At 40.4% G+C, this 15709-nt stretch overlaps 1 protein-coding gene across 1 annotated transcript in view; it reads left to right on the top strand.

The window, feature by feature from the left end:
- Positions 1-15709, top strand: part of MGAM (maltase-glucoamylase) — a 130060-nt gene that overhangs the window by 96985 nt on the left and 17366 nt on the right. Inside the window, exons 48-57 of the mRNA XM_079152536.1 lie at positions 6417-6569; positions 6909-7109; positions 9364-9518; positions 10596-10764; positions 11025-11121; positions 11908-12020; positions 13146-13271; positions 14129-14257; positions 14521-14631; positions 14919-14981. Coding sequence (XP_079008662.1) covers positions 6417-6569; positions 6909-7109; positions 9364-9518; positions 10596-10764; positions 11025-11121; positions 11908-12020; positions 13146-13271; positions 14129-14257; positions 14521-14631; positions 14919-14981 — 1317 coding nt within the window. The remainder of the gene's footprint in view (positions 1-6416; positions 6570-6908; positions 7110-9363; positions 9519-10595; positions 10765-11024; positions 11122-11907; positions 12021-13145; positions 13272-14128; positions 14258-14520; positions 14632-14918; positions 14982-15709) is intronic.

The following is a 15709-nucleotide window of genomic DNA, read 5'->3' as shown; positions in this document are numbered from 1 at the left end:
CAGGGTGTCTGTTCTGATTCTGAGGTCCTTCATCCATTTTGAGTTGAGTTTTGTGCAGGGTGAGAGATAGGGGTTTAATTTCATTCTGTTGCATATGGATTTCCAGTTTTCCTAGCACCATTTGTTGAAGAGGCTATCTTTTCTCCATTGCATATTTTTGGCACCTTTGTCTAGTATGAGAAAATTGTATTTATTTGGGTTTGTGTCCGTGTCCTCTATTCTGTACCATTGATCTACCTGTCTATTTTGGTACCAATACCATGCCTCTTTTGTTACTATTGCTTTGTAGTATAGTTGAAGATCTGGTATTGCGTTACCCCCTGCTTCTCTCTTTCTACTGAGGATTGCTTTAGCTATTCTGGGTTTCTTATTCTTCCAGATGAATTTCATAATTGCCTGCTCTATTTCTGTAAGGTACATCATTGGAATTTTAATTGGAATTGCATTGAATCCGTATAGCACTTTTGGTAGTATGGCCATTTTGACAATATTAATTCTGCCTATCCGAGAACATGGGAGATCTTAGCATCTTCTAAAGTTTTTTTAAATTTCTGTCTTTAGTGTTCTGTAGTTCTCATTGTAGAGGTCTTTCACCTCTTTTGTGAGATTGATTCCCAAGTATTTTATTTTATTTTTTTCGATGTATTGTGAATGGGGTAGTTTTCCTAACTTCTCTTTCTGAGGATTCATCACTTATGTATAAAAATGCATTGGAATTATGATCATTATAACCTGCTACTTTATTGATTTCACTTATGAGTTCTAAACGTTTTCTGGTGGAATTTCCAGGTTCCTCTAAATATATAATCATATCATCAGTGAACAGGGATAGTTTGAGTTCTTCTTTTCTAATTCATATCCCTTTAATTTCTTTGGTTTGTCTAATTGCTCTGGCTAGAGTTTCAAGGATGATATTGAATAGAAGTGGTGAAAGAGGGCATCCCTGCCTTGTTCCAGTTTTTAGGGGGAATTCTTTCAGTATTTCACCATTTAGAATGATATTGGCCATGGGCTTAGCGTAGATGGCCTTTATGATGTTAAGGAATGTTCCCACTACCCCAATTTTTTCTAGTGTTTTGAGCATGAAGGATGCTGTAATTTATCAAATGCTTTTTCTACATCTATCGAAATAATCATGTGATTCTTAACTTTAAGTCTGTTGATATGATGAGTGACATTTATTGATTTCCTGATGTTGAACCAACCTTGCATCCCTGGGATAAAACCCACTTGATCATGGTGCACTATCTTTTTAATATATTTTTGTATGCTATTTGCTAAAATTTTCTTGAGAATTTTTGCATCGATGTTCATTAAGGGTATTGGTCTGAAATTTTCTTTCCTCCATGTGTCTCTATCTGGTTTAGGTATCAGGATGATATTGGCTTCATAGAATGAGTTTGGGAGGGTTCCCTTGTCTTCTATTTCATGGAATACTTTGAGGAGTATTGGAATGAGTTCTTCTTTAAAGGTTTTGTAGAACTCGACTGAGAACCCATCTGGTCCCAGACTTTTCTTTGTTGGTAGGCTTTTGATGACCTCTTCTATTTCATTGCTTGAAATTGATTTATTGAAGTTGTGTATATCCTCCTCGTTCAGTTTAGGTAATTCATATGTCTCTAGAAACTTGTTGTTGTCTTCAAGGTTTTCTGTTTTGTTGGAGTATAAATTTTCAAAATAGTTTCTAATTATGTTTTGTATTTCACTCGTGTCTGTTGTGGTATTTCCTGTTCATTCCGAATTTTAGTAATTTGAGTTTTCTCCCTCTTTGTTAGTGTGGCTAAGGGTTTATCAATTTTGTTTATTTTTTTCAACGAACCAACTATTTATTTTGTTAATTTTTCCGATTGTTTCTTTTGTTTCAATTTTGTTGATTTCGGCTCTGATTTTAACTATTTCCTGTCTTCTACTACTTTTGGTGTTTGTCTGCTCTTCTTTTTCTAGGGCTTTGAGCTGTAGTGTTAAGTCGTTTATTTGTTGATTTCTACTTCTTTTGTTGAATGCACCCCACGAAATTAATCTTCCTCTAAGTATTGCTTTCATAGTGTCCCAGAGATTTTGATATGATGTGCCTTTGTTCTCGTTTACATCTAAGAATTTTTTTATTTCCCTCCTGATGTCTTCTGTTATTCATTCATCATATAATAGCATATTATTTAATCTCCAGGTTTTGGAGAAGTTTCTGTTTTTTATTTTGTCATTTATTTCTAATTTCAATCCATTTTGATTTGATAGAGTACAAAGTAGTATCTCTATCCTCTTGTATTTGCTAACAGTAGCTTTGTGGCATAAAATATGGTCTATTTTAGAGAAGGATCCATGTGCTGCTGAGAAGAAAGTGTATTCGTTCTTTGTTGGATGGTATATTGTATATAAGTCAGTTAACTCTAAATTGTTGATTGTGTTTTTGAGATCTATGGTTTCTTTATTCAATTTTTGGTTGGAGCATCTGTCCAGTGGTGAGAGAGGTGTGTTAAAATTGCATAGTATTATTGTGTTGTGGTCTATTTGATTTCTGGAATTGAGAAGGATTTGTTTGACGTACATGGATGAGCCAATGTTCGGGACATACATATTTATGACTGTTACGTCTTGCTGATTTATGCTTCCCTTCAGCAGTATGTAATGTCCTTCTTTATCCCTTCTGACTAGTTTTGGCTTGATGTCCACATTATCTGAAATGAGGAGGGATACTCCAGCTTTTTTGCTGTGTCTGTGTGCATGGTATGTTTTTTCCCATCCTTTCACCTTTAGTCTATGGGCATCTCTTTCTATGAGATGAGTCTCTTGCAGGCAGCATATTATTGGATTTTCCTTTTTAATCCAATCTTCCAGTCTATGTCTTTTGATTGATGAGTTCAGGCTATTAACATTCAGGATTATTATTGTGATATGATTTGTATTCCCAGTCATTTGACTCATTTTTGTTTTTTGACATGGTTTGGTTTCTCCTTTATTTGGCTATTTCTTTAGGCTAGTTCCTCCCGTTGCTGATTTGCATCGTTGTTTTTCATCTCTTCCTTTTGGAATATTTTGCTGAGAATGTTCTGTAATGCTGGCTTTCTTTTTGTAAATTCTTTTAGCTTTTGTTTATCATCGAAGGATCTTATTTTGTTGTCAAATTTGAAAGTAAGTTTTGCTGGGTATAAGATTCTTGGTTGGCATCTGTTTTCTTTCAGGGCTTGGTAAATGTTGTTCCAGGCCCTTCTAGCTTTCAGGGTCTGGATTGAAAAATCTGCTGATATTCTTATTGGTTTCCCCCTGAATGTAATTTGATTCTTTTCTCTCGTGGCCTTTAATATTCTGTCTTTATTTTGTATGTTAGGTATTTTCATAATAATGTGCCTTGGTGTGGGTCTGTTGTAATTTTGTATATTTGGAGTCCTATAAGCCTCTTGTACTTGGTTTTCCATTTCATTCTTCAGATTTGGGAAATTTTCTGATATTATTTCATTGAATAGATTGTTCATTCCTTTGGTTTGTTTCTCTAAGCCTTCCTCAATCCCAATAATTCTTAAATTTGGCCTTTTCATGATATCCCATAATTCTTGTAGATTCTGTTCATGATTTCTTACCATCTTCTCTGTTTGGTCAACTCGTTTTGAAGATTAAATGTTTTTTCTTCAATGTCTGGGGTTCTGACTTCCATGTGTTCTATCCTATTGGTTATGCTTTCTATGGAGTTTTTAATTTGGTTTATTGTTTCCTTCGTTTCAAGGATTTCTGTTTTTTTTTTTTTTCAGTATCTCTAACTCTTTATTGAGATGATCTCTTGCTTCCCGTATTTGCTCTTTTAACTGTTGATTTACATTTAATGCCTGCATTTGCTCTTCCATTTCCTCCTTCAATGCCTGCATTTGCTCTTTCATCTCCTCGTTTGCTTTCCTGATTGTTTTAATTATGTACATTCTGAACTCCCTTTCTGACATTTCTCCTGCTGTGCTGTCATTGGGTTTTATTGATATAGTATCTAGGTTTGTTTGGGACATTTTCTTTCCTTGTTTTCTCCTATTGGTCAGATGTCAGTGGGACGCTGAGATATTGCAGATATCTACTATTGGCCTATAGTGTCCCTGTAGATTTCCCATATATTACCTCCCAGCCTTCAGTAGCCTGAAGTTTTGGAGGAACGTGATAATGCAGTGCTTCCGAAGCTGCCCCTAGCCCACTACTGGTTCCAGGGGTTAGAGCTGGTTCTGTTCAGAAAGGCTTTCACTTGGGGACCTGCTCGAAGAAGCTGGCTGTGTGGAAACAGCCCGCTGCCAGAGGGAGCAGGGCTATCTGGGCAAGACTCTAGCTACCCTGCCCTGCTGAGAAGCAACCCCTGTCTGGGCCTGCCTCCCCGACTGAGCTTCACTCTGTGGGGGAGACTCACCCTGTGGCTCTATTTTAGTCTGAGTCTCTCAATGCCTCCCCTTCTTGAACCCTGGTTCTGGAGTGACAGGAGATGCAGTCACCCTCTAGTCCGCTATCTTGGATTGCCCGTGGATAGAGCCTGCTGCCGGAGGGAGCAGGGTGCTTGGAGAAGTCTCTGGCTGCCCTGCCCTGGTCCAAGAGGCTGCCTGCGGGCCGGAGCTCTCCGTTGTCTCCGGGACTTGTGGCTGGCTCTGTGCAGAAACACTCTCACTGGGTGGTCTGCTCCTAAAAGCTAGCCATGAAAGACGCCTGCTGCTGGAGGGAGCAGGGATGGTTGGAGGAGTCCCTGGCTGCCCTGTCCTGGTCCCTGAAGCTGCCTGCAGGCCAGAGCTCGCCACTGGCTCTGGGACTTGGAGCTGGTTCTGTGCAGAAAGTCTCTCGCTGGGGGGCCTGCTCCGAGAAGCTGGCCGTGTGGAAGGATCCCGCCACCGATGGGAGCAGGGCTACCTGGGGAAGAGTCTAGCTGCCCTGCCCTGTTCTGAGAAGCCGCCCCTGTCTGGGCTTGCCGCCTGGGCCAAGCTTCACCAGGTGGGGGAGACTCACCCCGTGGCTCTATTTTAGTCCGAGTCTCTCAATGCCTCCCCTTCTTGAATCCTGGGTTCTGGAACGACAGGAGATGCAGTCACCCTCTAGTCCGCCTTCTTGGATTGCCTCCATGAATCTGTTTTTAAATTTTTATTTTTTTATAACTTCATTCATGGTATTTTCTTTTTTAAAAAATATTTATTTTGATTCATTGTACACAATTGTGGTACAACTGCTGTTTCTCTGGTTGTACACAAAGTAGAGTCACACCATTTGTGTGATCATACATGTATATAGGGTAATGATGTCTGTCTCATTCTGTTATTTTTTCCTTCCCCCACCCCATCTCCACCCCTCTTTTTCCTCTATGCTATCCATTCTTGCTTCCCTTCTACCCACCCTCCAATGATATGTATCACCATCCACGTGTAGAGAGATCATCAAGCTTTTGGATTTTGGGGATTGCCTTATTTCACATAGCATGATATTCTCCAGCTGCATCAATTTGCCTGCAAATGCCGTGATGAATCTTGTGTAGCTAACCTAACTCAGATTCACTTTGGGAAGGACATCGCTTTTAAGAGGAGAAAACCAGTGATCAGACTTTGGAGGATGTGTGGTGCCAAAACAAGAAGGTCACACTTGACTTCATGCTCACACCATTTCACAGTGATCTTCGAAACAAGGTCTTCTTGGAAGTGGGGTAGGGGGTGAGATTTGTTGGACAGGTGGGTGCAAGACAAGCGGAGAAACGGAAATTCTTAAAGTGAGATCTTATTGCTCTGACAAATGAGAACGTTAAACACGTAAAATGCTGTGTGAGGAAGTATCAAACCTAAAAAAATACAAAAAAAATGTTAAATTTTGACATGGTGAGTGGGATCCCAAAACAGCTTTCAAGTGTTGGATATCTGAACTTAGGGAATTGAAGACACTACAATATTAGAAATGGAAAGAAATGCAATATTTTTTGCAACACAGCAATTTTGTAGTTTTTACAACTGAGGCCCAAGGAATGGAAATAATTTGTCTAAGATTCCAAACAAAACTAGAAATGAGAACATAGACCGAATGATTCTAATAGCTCTGTTCTTACCACCACTTCAGTCCAGAGGGAGACACTGATTTGGTGACTGGATGACAGGAAGATACACTGATTTTGAAATAGCAAGGAAGTCTTTGTCAAAATGAAGAGGTGAAGGACTCGGGGAAGGAAAGGAAAGGGATGATTGCACATGTTTTATTTGATGTCACTGTTTCCACAACCGAAGGCACAATGTTTTGATAGAGTAGTGACATTTGCCACATTGCTACTGAATAGTTGCTTTCCATTTGTATAGCTCTCTCCATCTGAACTACATTCAAAGGTTCCCTGGATTGTTGAAAGTCTGGTCTGAGGTCCATATGTTACTAAAAACATCTTGCCAGGCCTTTGTCCTGAGGACTCATCTCCTGTGTATTCTCTACTTCTTCAGGTTGCCATCATCACCGAGATCAGTCTTGTCCTTGGAGAGGAATACACAGTGGAGTGGGACATAATCATCAGGGACGAAGAAAAAATAGACTGCTACCCTGATGAGCATGGTGCTTCTGAAGAAAACTGCATTGCCCGTGGCTGCGCCTGGGAGGTAACCAGGCTGAGGTGTTGATGGACACCAGGCCTTTTCCACTCAAGCTGCAATTTCATGAGCAGAGCACCAGTACCCACGTGCCTGCTTTAACTCCATAGAAACAGGGCTTCCAAGGGACCTGATCTGCATGTGAAGAGTAGATGTGGATTAGGGTGGTGTATTTATAATATGTATTTCGTTTTGTGTCTAGAAATTTACTTTTTGCAACTACATAATTATAATTATATGAATGAGTGATGTGTGGGCTTTGTCTCCATACAGATTGCCTTTTATAACTATATCTATTTGACAACTCCACGCTACCTGCTGATCTGTGGTATCAACTTTCCTTTCCAGGAGACCACTTCTCTTGGAGTCCCTTACTGTTATTTTGTCAATGACCTGTACTCTGTCAGCAATGTCCAGTACAACTCCCACGGGGCCACAGCTGACATCTCCTTAAAGTCTTCTGTGTATGCCAACACCTTCCCTTCCACACCTGTGAACCCCCTGCACCTGCAGGTGACCTACCATAAGGATGAAATGCTGCAATTTAAGGTAATCATGGTACTTTATCATGTAGTGACTAGGCCCTTTTTTGTTATATTATTGGTTCAAGTTAGGTTCCATAACTTTAAAATGTGGTAATTCTTTTAAGGTCTAATTTACTGTGGCCTAGATTATTATCCTATTTCAAAGCATGAAAAGAACTCTTTGACAGTGAGATTTGTCCTAATTTGTAATTTGAAAATGTGTTGTGGCTACTCTCAGGAGAATGTATTTGGAGAAGAAAAACCAGACAAGTGAAGATGTCCTCAATAGGTGGTCCAGGTGGGGTTTGAGATGGGATAAGGGTAGGAAAAGAGATGGGGAAAAGTGAATGTTTGAGCGTGAGAAGGTGGGATTCACATTATCTGGTGACTTTATGGTAAATGTAGATAAGGGAGAGGGAGGCTTAAAGAAAGACTATTCTGCTTCTGTCATCTCTGTGTTGACATGATGACGTTGCCTAAAAAGAGGAATTCTGAAAAGGTATGTAAGTGGAAAGTACAAGAGTCAGTCTGGGTCCTGAAACTGAGGTGTCTCCTAAGTAACCACCAAATGTAATAAATTCTTTCCGTTATGTGGTTTAATAATATCTAAGCCTTAGTGTGGACCAGCGTTTTTTGTGTCAGTTTCCCTATTAAACTGTAAGCTTCTCTGTGGCCAGAATGTGTCCTTCCTCTTGGTGCTTCTGACACATAACACAGAGATTCATGAATAGTAATCTTTCACATGTCAACATCAACTTGAACTACAGATCAGTTCCCTTCTCCTAACGTAACGAAAAAAGCTTTTCTTGGTTGTTTTGTTTTCGTTTTTGATTTTTTAGTGTCCTGATGATGGCACTGATGTTCGGTGGGCCCATAATGGCTTACAGTGAAGAACTTTCTTCTAGTTAGGCCACCACTTTCCACACAGTTACTCTCTCCAGAACACTTGTATCTTTCTGAGACTCCTTTAATTCTCTCTGCCTTTGTGTGTGCTGTTGCATTACAAGAATGACTGATTTCATTTCTTGTGCTTCCTTATTGGCTTCAAAGCTCTTATGTCTCCAACTGTAATTCTCAGCCTTCCAGAACAATGTAGGCATCTCCTTGCTTGTACTCTCAGCATTTCCACTGTTCTACATTTACTCACATTAGGTTCACAGGTGCTGTGAACCTCTCCTTTAACTTCCCATCAGCAAGTGCAATTCTCAAACCAATAACCTTGTGTAATTCTGTTCATATCCATAGTTGCCTTTGTGGTATCAGGGGGGGATATGTGATGTACTCTCTGAATAATTGATCTATGATTTTCAGCAAAGACATCAGTGATTATTTTAATCCAAGTTTATATTTTGAGGGAAATAATTTTCAATAGTGGTAAGTTGTTAGGTATTCACATATGCTCCTGTACCTAATACAAAATAATAAAGAATATATTCATAACCACACTCATTGCTGAATGACATTTCATGTTAGCACAAAGGTTGAAGTAAATGTGATACTGAAATAGAAGGCTTAATAATGAAATATGATGGAGTCAGATCAAGATGTTAAATCTGTTGTTGTTCTTTGATATGTCACTTAAATCCCAGATATCATGAGCGCAACAGAATGCAAAATTATAGCATTTGGAATCTTTGTCAGTGATGTTAATGTTCTCCTAAGAGTGTAGATTTGGAGTATTATCGTTGCCTGAAGTGTTTTTTATTATTTATTTATTTATTTTCATATTAAGTATTTAACTTTTATTTTTTACAGACTGCCTTTTGATTCATTGTACACAAATGGGGTGCATCATTTCATTTCTATGGTTCTACATGATGTAGATTCATACCATTTGTGTAATCGTACATGTACATAGGGTAATGATGCCTGTCTCATTTCCCCATCTTTCATATGCGCCCTCATTTCCTTCTACATAATCTAAAGATCCTCCATTCTTCTCTCACTCCCCACCCACCCTCAACCCCTCAGACAGATGCTGGAAACCGTGCCTAAACGGTTTTTGACAGAAATACACACTTTTTAAAAAATTGTACATTTACACAATGTATATATTTTTCTTTTTGGTATAATTTTAATTATGGTTTGATTGATTCAGAATAATCAGGTTATCTATTAAGGAAGCATCTCTTATTTCTTAGTGATGATAAAGTTAAACATCCTGTCTTCTACGTGTTTTGAATTCCATCATCCAATATTATTAATCTGTGTTTGATAGAAACCCAGAACTCATTCCCTCTACCCGTATCCTTAATTAAAGTCAGTTTCCTCTGCTCTAGATTTATGATCCCAACAACAGTCGGTATGAAGTCCCAGTCCCCTTGAACATAACCAGGGCTCCATCCAGCACCTCTGAGAGTCGACTCTATGATGTCCTCATTAAGGAGAATCCTTTTGGGATTGAAATTCGCCGGAAAAGTACAGGCAGTGTAATGTAAGTGGCTCCTTTCTTTTTAGAAATTTCCAGGCAACTGTATATTCCTTGTTTGACCTATTGTCCTTATGATACCTGGCTCAGGCCTCCTACTGTTGGTTTCCAGATCCATGAGTAAGCTATTTCCTCCAGCTATGATCTAATGAGAAGAGTTTTGCAAACTGAAAATGATGACTGAATCTGTTGCATGTTCCTGGAATTCATCCACCCAATGTTTATGGGATGTTTCATTATATTGGGTATTGTTTTAGGTACTATGTTCATAGATGGATAAGGCATCTGATCTCATTGCCACAACAATAATTCACATGACATTATCAAACGGTAGTTGACAATGATAACTACTCTAAGTAAATGAGCAGGTAATCAAGACTTTTGGTGAGGTTACTGCTTTTGATACTGTGGAGAGAGTAGGTCTCATTGAAGGGTTAGCATTGGGAATTGAATCTGGATGGAGAGAAGGAACCCCCGACAGGAAGCCATGTAAGCAGGGAAAAGCATTTGTGATAGAGTAAGAACCTAGGCCACGATATAGGAGGAAACTTGGCATGTCAAGGAATGGAAGAAATCCAAAGAAGTGAGTAAGGGGGTACGTGGTGGGAGATGAAGCCGGGGTGCTAGGACGACTTGGATCAGGTGCAGCCTGGAAGGCTTCACGAGGTGTGTCCATGAGAAGACATGGAAGAGTGTCAACCGGGAGTGACACATGATGTGATATATTCAAACACATCACTCTGAAAACCTGTGGGGAATGGGCTATCAGAGAGAAAGAGCTGAAGGAAGGCTTGTGTGGAGTGGTAGTAGGTGAGATGGTGAGACATTATGGATTTGTGGAAGCGGCACTGAAAAGAGGCCATGTAAGAGTGAAATAGAATATGAAGGAGCACTCCTAGGGTTACAGCAGGGAGATCTGGGATTACTTTAATCAAGCAGACTTTGTGCTGTGTTTGGGAGATGTTGGGTTCTGCATTGTGGGGAGAATCAAAGATTCTCTTGTCCTTGGAGATCAGCATTTTGAAGCCAAGAGGAAAGATACTTTTCTCTTCTGAATGTACCCTTGGTGTGTGTGTGTTGCAGCTGGGACTCTCAGCTCCTCGGCTTCACCTTCAATGACATGTTCATCCGCATCTCCACCCGCCTTCCCTCCAAGTACATCTATGGCTTTGGGGAAAATGAGCACACAGCCTTCAGGAGAGACTTGAACTGGCACACATGGGGCATGTTTTCCAGAGACGAACCCCCTGGGGTAAGCACAGAGCACTGTGGATATGAGTCTCTGCCTCTGTCCTCCCACATGATGGTCACCTTGTGCTTCATGATTCCAGACTCAACTTGGATTGTCTTTTTCTGCTCTTAGACTATGGGCAAATTTTCATGTGTGTTTCTCATGTATTTTAGTCATTTCAGAGGGAAGACAAATCCATCTTAGCAAAGAGATTTTTCTTGGAATTGTTTCGCAGGCACATTGACTTCTACTCTTCTTGCATTTCTCCCCCTAATTCTCAGTACAAGAAGAATTCCTATGGTGTCCACCCCTACTACATGGGTCTGGAGGAGGACGGCAGTGCCCATGGAGTTCTCCTGCTGAACAGCAATGCCATGGGTAGGATGATGCGAGCACTCTCTACATTTTTGCTATCAGTCAATCATGTTTTGTAATTGTAGAATTTGACCTAGCAGCAGCCTTGTGTCAAAAGTATTTTGAGGTTCCCGGCTTCCCAATTGTGTTTACTTAAATCTTATAATATGCTATAACATACTTTGGTACAGTTCTATTTTGCAAAAACTCCATATGAAGAATAGGAAATTCAAGTGAGTCCCAGGTGTCCTGGAGGTTATCAAATTGGAGGTAATGCCATAGTTTGTACTAATTTTGCAGTTATAAGTCACAGCACTTACTCTTTGAATATGAGGATATAAAAAAAATCATACTGTATATAAAAAAGGGTTGAAAAATCAAGGATTGGTGATAAAATGTGTATGTAAAATCTTGTGCAATCTGAGAAAGGTCTGAACTTGACCTAATAATATTTTATCAATATCAGTTTCCTGGTTTGACAATCTACAAGGCTTTACAAGACGTTATCTTTGATGGATGCTGGGTGAAGTGCTCACAGAACTCTGAGTAGTCTTTTTGCCACTACTTGAGTCTACAACTATTCTGAAGCAGAAGTTATATTAGTAGTTTTAAAATAGCAGAATGATAAGTATAATGAGATAATAAAGCACACCAAAGTGAAAACATCCTGGGATGGGACTCTGTAGACTTTCACTGAACTTTTTCCGTTTCATTTGTGCAAGAGAGAGAGAGAGAAGTATGGATTTCATGGATCATTCCTGTTTGAAGGTTTCCAGCATAGTTTTATTTGTCACTTTCCTATCTTTTCAGATGTGACTTTCCAGCCCACACCTGCCCTCACCTACCGTACCACAGGGGGAATTCTGGATTTTTATGTGTTCCTGGGGCCAACTCCAGAGCTTGTCACCCAACAGTACACTGAGGTAGGAGGGAATTCTTGTGGTCATCAACTATGTATATGGCACATTCCATGTTCCAAAAACTATATTCACCCTTATAACTCAATGTGACAGCTAGAATGATTGATCATTTTTAGAGAGATAATTTTTATATTTGTTTTATAATAAGCAGCAATAAATGCTTTCCAGTATCCATTAAATTATGACCTAATTATTGCACATTAGGCAAAGTCCTCACTGCATCTGGGATAATGCTGAGCTAGTGGTGTGAAGTGGTGATAGAGAGGATAGGGATTGCAGTGCTGATAGTCGTGCTAGGGGTATTGGTAGGAGGGGTTGTGGAATGGTGATTGTGGATTGGTGAGGAAATGAGCCTAGGAGTGTTGGTAGTGGTGGTGAAGTAGGTGCTGATGATGGTAATGGTAATGTGGGGGTGTCTGGGGTAGGTAAGGTGGTGATAGAGATGATAATGGTGTTGATGGTCATAGTGATGTTAGTTAAAGTGCTGGACATGGTAGTGTTGATAGTGGTGGTGATGGTGTGATGATGGTGGTGATGGTGGGGTTGATGGTGATGGTGTGAGGATGGTGGTGATGGTGGGGATAATGGTGATGGTGTGGTGATGGTGGTGATGTTTGGGAGCGGTGGTGATAGGAACCATTTTTGTGACAGCAAAAACGTACAGTGTTCCTTACCAATCTCTTACTGCATGTCAGAGCATGTTACAATTAATATCTCTTTAAATCCTCATCAAACAGTGTGAGACAGTCATTTCAATTATCTTGTAATTTATCATCAAAGAATAGAACATGAAGAGATACCTTAATTTTGTTTGAGGTCACAGAACTAGGAGGACATGGAGCCTGAGAGCTAACCCAGGCATTTTCCCTCTGGGATCTGTGCTCTTCAGTAATAACCTAGGGCACCTGTAGGAATGAGAGTACATTTAGATTGTCCAGAATTCCACGTGAGGGGCTTTAGTGTAGCAAGAAGCTTTCTCAAGGTATCCCAGTGGCTTCATATCTACTGTGTTTCTCTCTGGATTTGAATTTGTTGATTGTCTATCTTGGGGCACTAGAAAAGTATTATTTTGTGTACAAGTTATTTCCAGTCCTCCTGTAAAGAATAATATTTCTGTCCATTTTCCAGGTGATTGGCCGGCCTGTGATGGTACCTTACTGGTCCCTGGGGTTCCAGCTGTGTCGCTATGGATACGAGAGTGACTCTGAGATCGCCAGCTTGTATGATGAGATGGTGGCTGCCCAGATCCCCTATGTATGTCTAGGTCATGGCGCACTGGCTCTGTGACCTTGTAGCTAACTTAGGCATCTCTGTGTCTGGATTTAGTTTTTGGGTTTTTGTGAGGTTCTGCAAAAACACGAAATTGTTTTCTGATATGCCACACTGAGTTCCATCCCAATAGTAAAACAGGCAGGGGCCTTGCTCCTATATTATAGCACTAGGGATGCAATGACTCAGAGTAAGAAGATAGGGCAGGCGTCACAAGTTTTGTACTATACTGTGTTTCCTTCCATATCTTTTGTTTGATTTCAAGATATTTATCCTAAAAGTCCTTGGCTCCATGAGAATAGAAGTTCTCTCAAAAACAGTAGTTGTAATAAAACAAATTAGCTCAAATTCAGTGAGTATGTCTTATTGGGTCCCAATAGTTTTGTGCACTGAAAACATTATTTTATCAGCTTTTTTCCCGTCTTTGTTATTTTGTAGTAGACTTACCATCCAGATTGTATTACAAACAAATAGTTAACTTTTTATTATTCTGAATACAAACTATTGTTAATTTCGGTAACCCTGGGGAAGGTAACAGCAATTAATCCTTATAATGGCCATATATTTTAACATACTTTCCCAACTACTGTTTTTACTTATTCTCACATCCACCAGTATATATAGGAATTATCCCTCAATTTTTGGCTCATTTATATTTTTTTCTATTGAGAGTAAAAGTTTGAAAAATCCAAAATTTCCCATGGTCCATACTGACAGGGCTAGGATTTGCAAGAGTCAAAATGAGGCCATTTGAATTCCCCATCAGGGGTGGAGGGTGGTTCTCCTCTGGAAGCTGGACTTTCACCACCAGCAGCCACTCAGGTTCCTGTGTCCTCCCCTAGGATGTGCAGTACTCCGACATCGACTACATGGAGCGGCAGCTGGACTTCACCCTGAGCCCCAACTTTGCTGGGTTTCCAGCTCTGATCAATCGCATGAGAGCCGATGGGATGAGGGTCATCCTCATCCTGGTGAGTCCTATTTGCATGTGTGGAGTGTGTTGGAGAAGGACTGGGCTTTGGTGGAGGACACTTTCCTTGTCTCTCCTTCCATGTGAAGAGCATAGAAATCCAGGTCCAATAAGAAAAGTCCAATTCCAGGGATTCCCAGATACTCTAGAGGGCAGGGGGCAGCTATGCACCTCCCTCTGCCTAAGTTTTTTTTTTTTTTTTTTTTCTGTCTCTTGCCAATCTCTCTCTTTGGTTCGTGTACCTGACTTGTGGTTTGCTTGCAGGACCCAGCCATTTCTGGCAATGAGACTCAGCCCTATCCTGCTTTCACTCGGGGAGTGGAAGATGATGTCTTCATCAGATATCCAAACGGAGGAGGCATTGTGTGGGGAAAGGTATGATCTAAGTGGTGACCACTGGTCTCTCTCATGGGGGAGGACCATGGGTAGTGTGTTTGTGGTGTTTTTTTTTTTTTTTTTTTTTGCCTTTCCTTGTGTACCCTGAGGTGAGTAGCTTTCATTTGTTAGTCAGTATCTATTGATGCACCTAATGACTCTGTGAAATCTTGTGTTCTCTAGATGAGCCCTAATATATTACCCCTAGAGCCATGACGTATTGTCTTAGGAAATCCTACATAAGGGATCTGCCTAATGAATTGCTGTTAAATATTTTCTCTCTGCAGGTCTGGCCTGATTACCCTGATGTTGTTATTAACAGCTCTCTAGACTGGGACAGTCAAGTGGAGGTAAAAGGCTCTTTGTGTTTGGGTGGAGTCCAGGATGTCAGGAAGGGGCAGCCATACTCACCATACTGGACATGCCTACCTAGGGACTGTGTCCTGGGTATCAGACTGTGTGCTGGTTTCTTTACATACAGTCCTCCTCCAGGTTGGGGAGAGTGGGTATTGCTCTCTGTGGGATTTCTTACTCAAACAGTTAAGATTATTATATTACATGGCTTTTGGTCACACAACGGTCACTGTCAGTTCAGGAATGTCATATTGCAAGGAGTGATGGACTGTCCACTGCATGAAACGTGAACATGAGCTATCTTTTCTTAGAATTAGAGCACTTCTTGTATTGTCATTGCCTTGGGTGTCCCTTGTAATTAGAAACTCCAACTTTTGTGTGAGTGATTGGCTTTTTCCTCTGTACAATTTTTTTTCATTGGTTGTCTTCTTCATCTTATTACTTGTAATCTTGGCCCCCACTCCCATATGGCCTAGGATCTCTCTTGATTTCCAGCATTTAATTACAAGTTTTTCCCATCTTTGAAGCAGCTTCTTGCCTGTAATGGATCAAAATGTCCCTTGATTCCGACCTGGTTTTCTCCCTGCTTCAGAAGTATTTGTTGTTTGAATACATGTGTAGTTTCACACTGGTCCAGGGAGACTTCTGTCTGATCCTGAGTTCCAGTTCTATGCTAAATCACTCAGCCAGGTTGTGGTCAATTGTGAGTTACCTGTGAACAGGA

This window comes from Sciurus vulgaris, assembly GCF_902686455.1.
Source record: "Sciurus vulgaris genome assembly, chromosome: 8".
Lineage (NCBI taxonomy): Eukaryota > Metazoa > Chordata > Mammalia > Rodentia > Sciuridae > Sciurus > Sciurus vulgaris.
The sequence above is the reverse complement of the archived record's forward strand: the minus strand, read 5'-3'. Positions and strand labels throughout refer to the sequence as shown.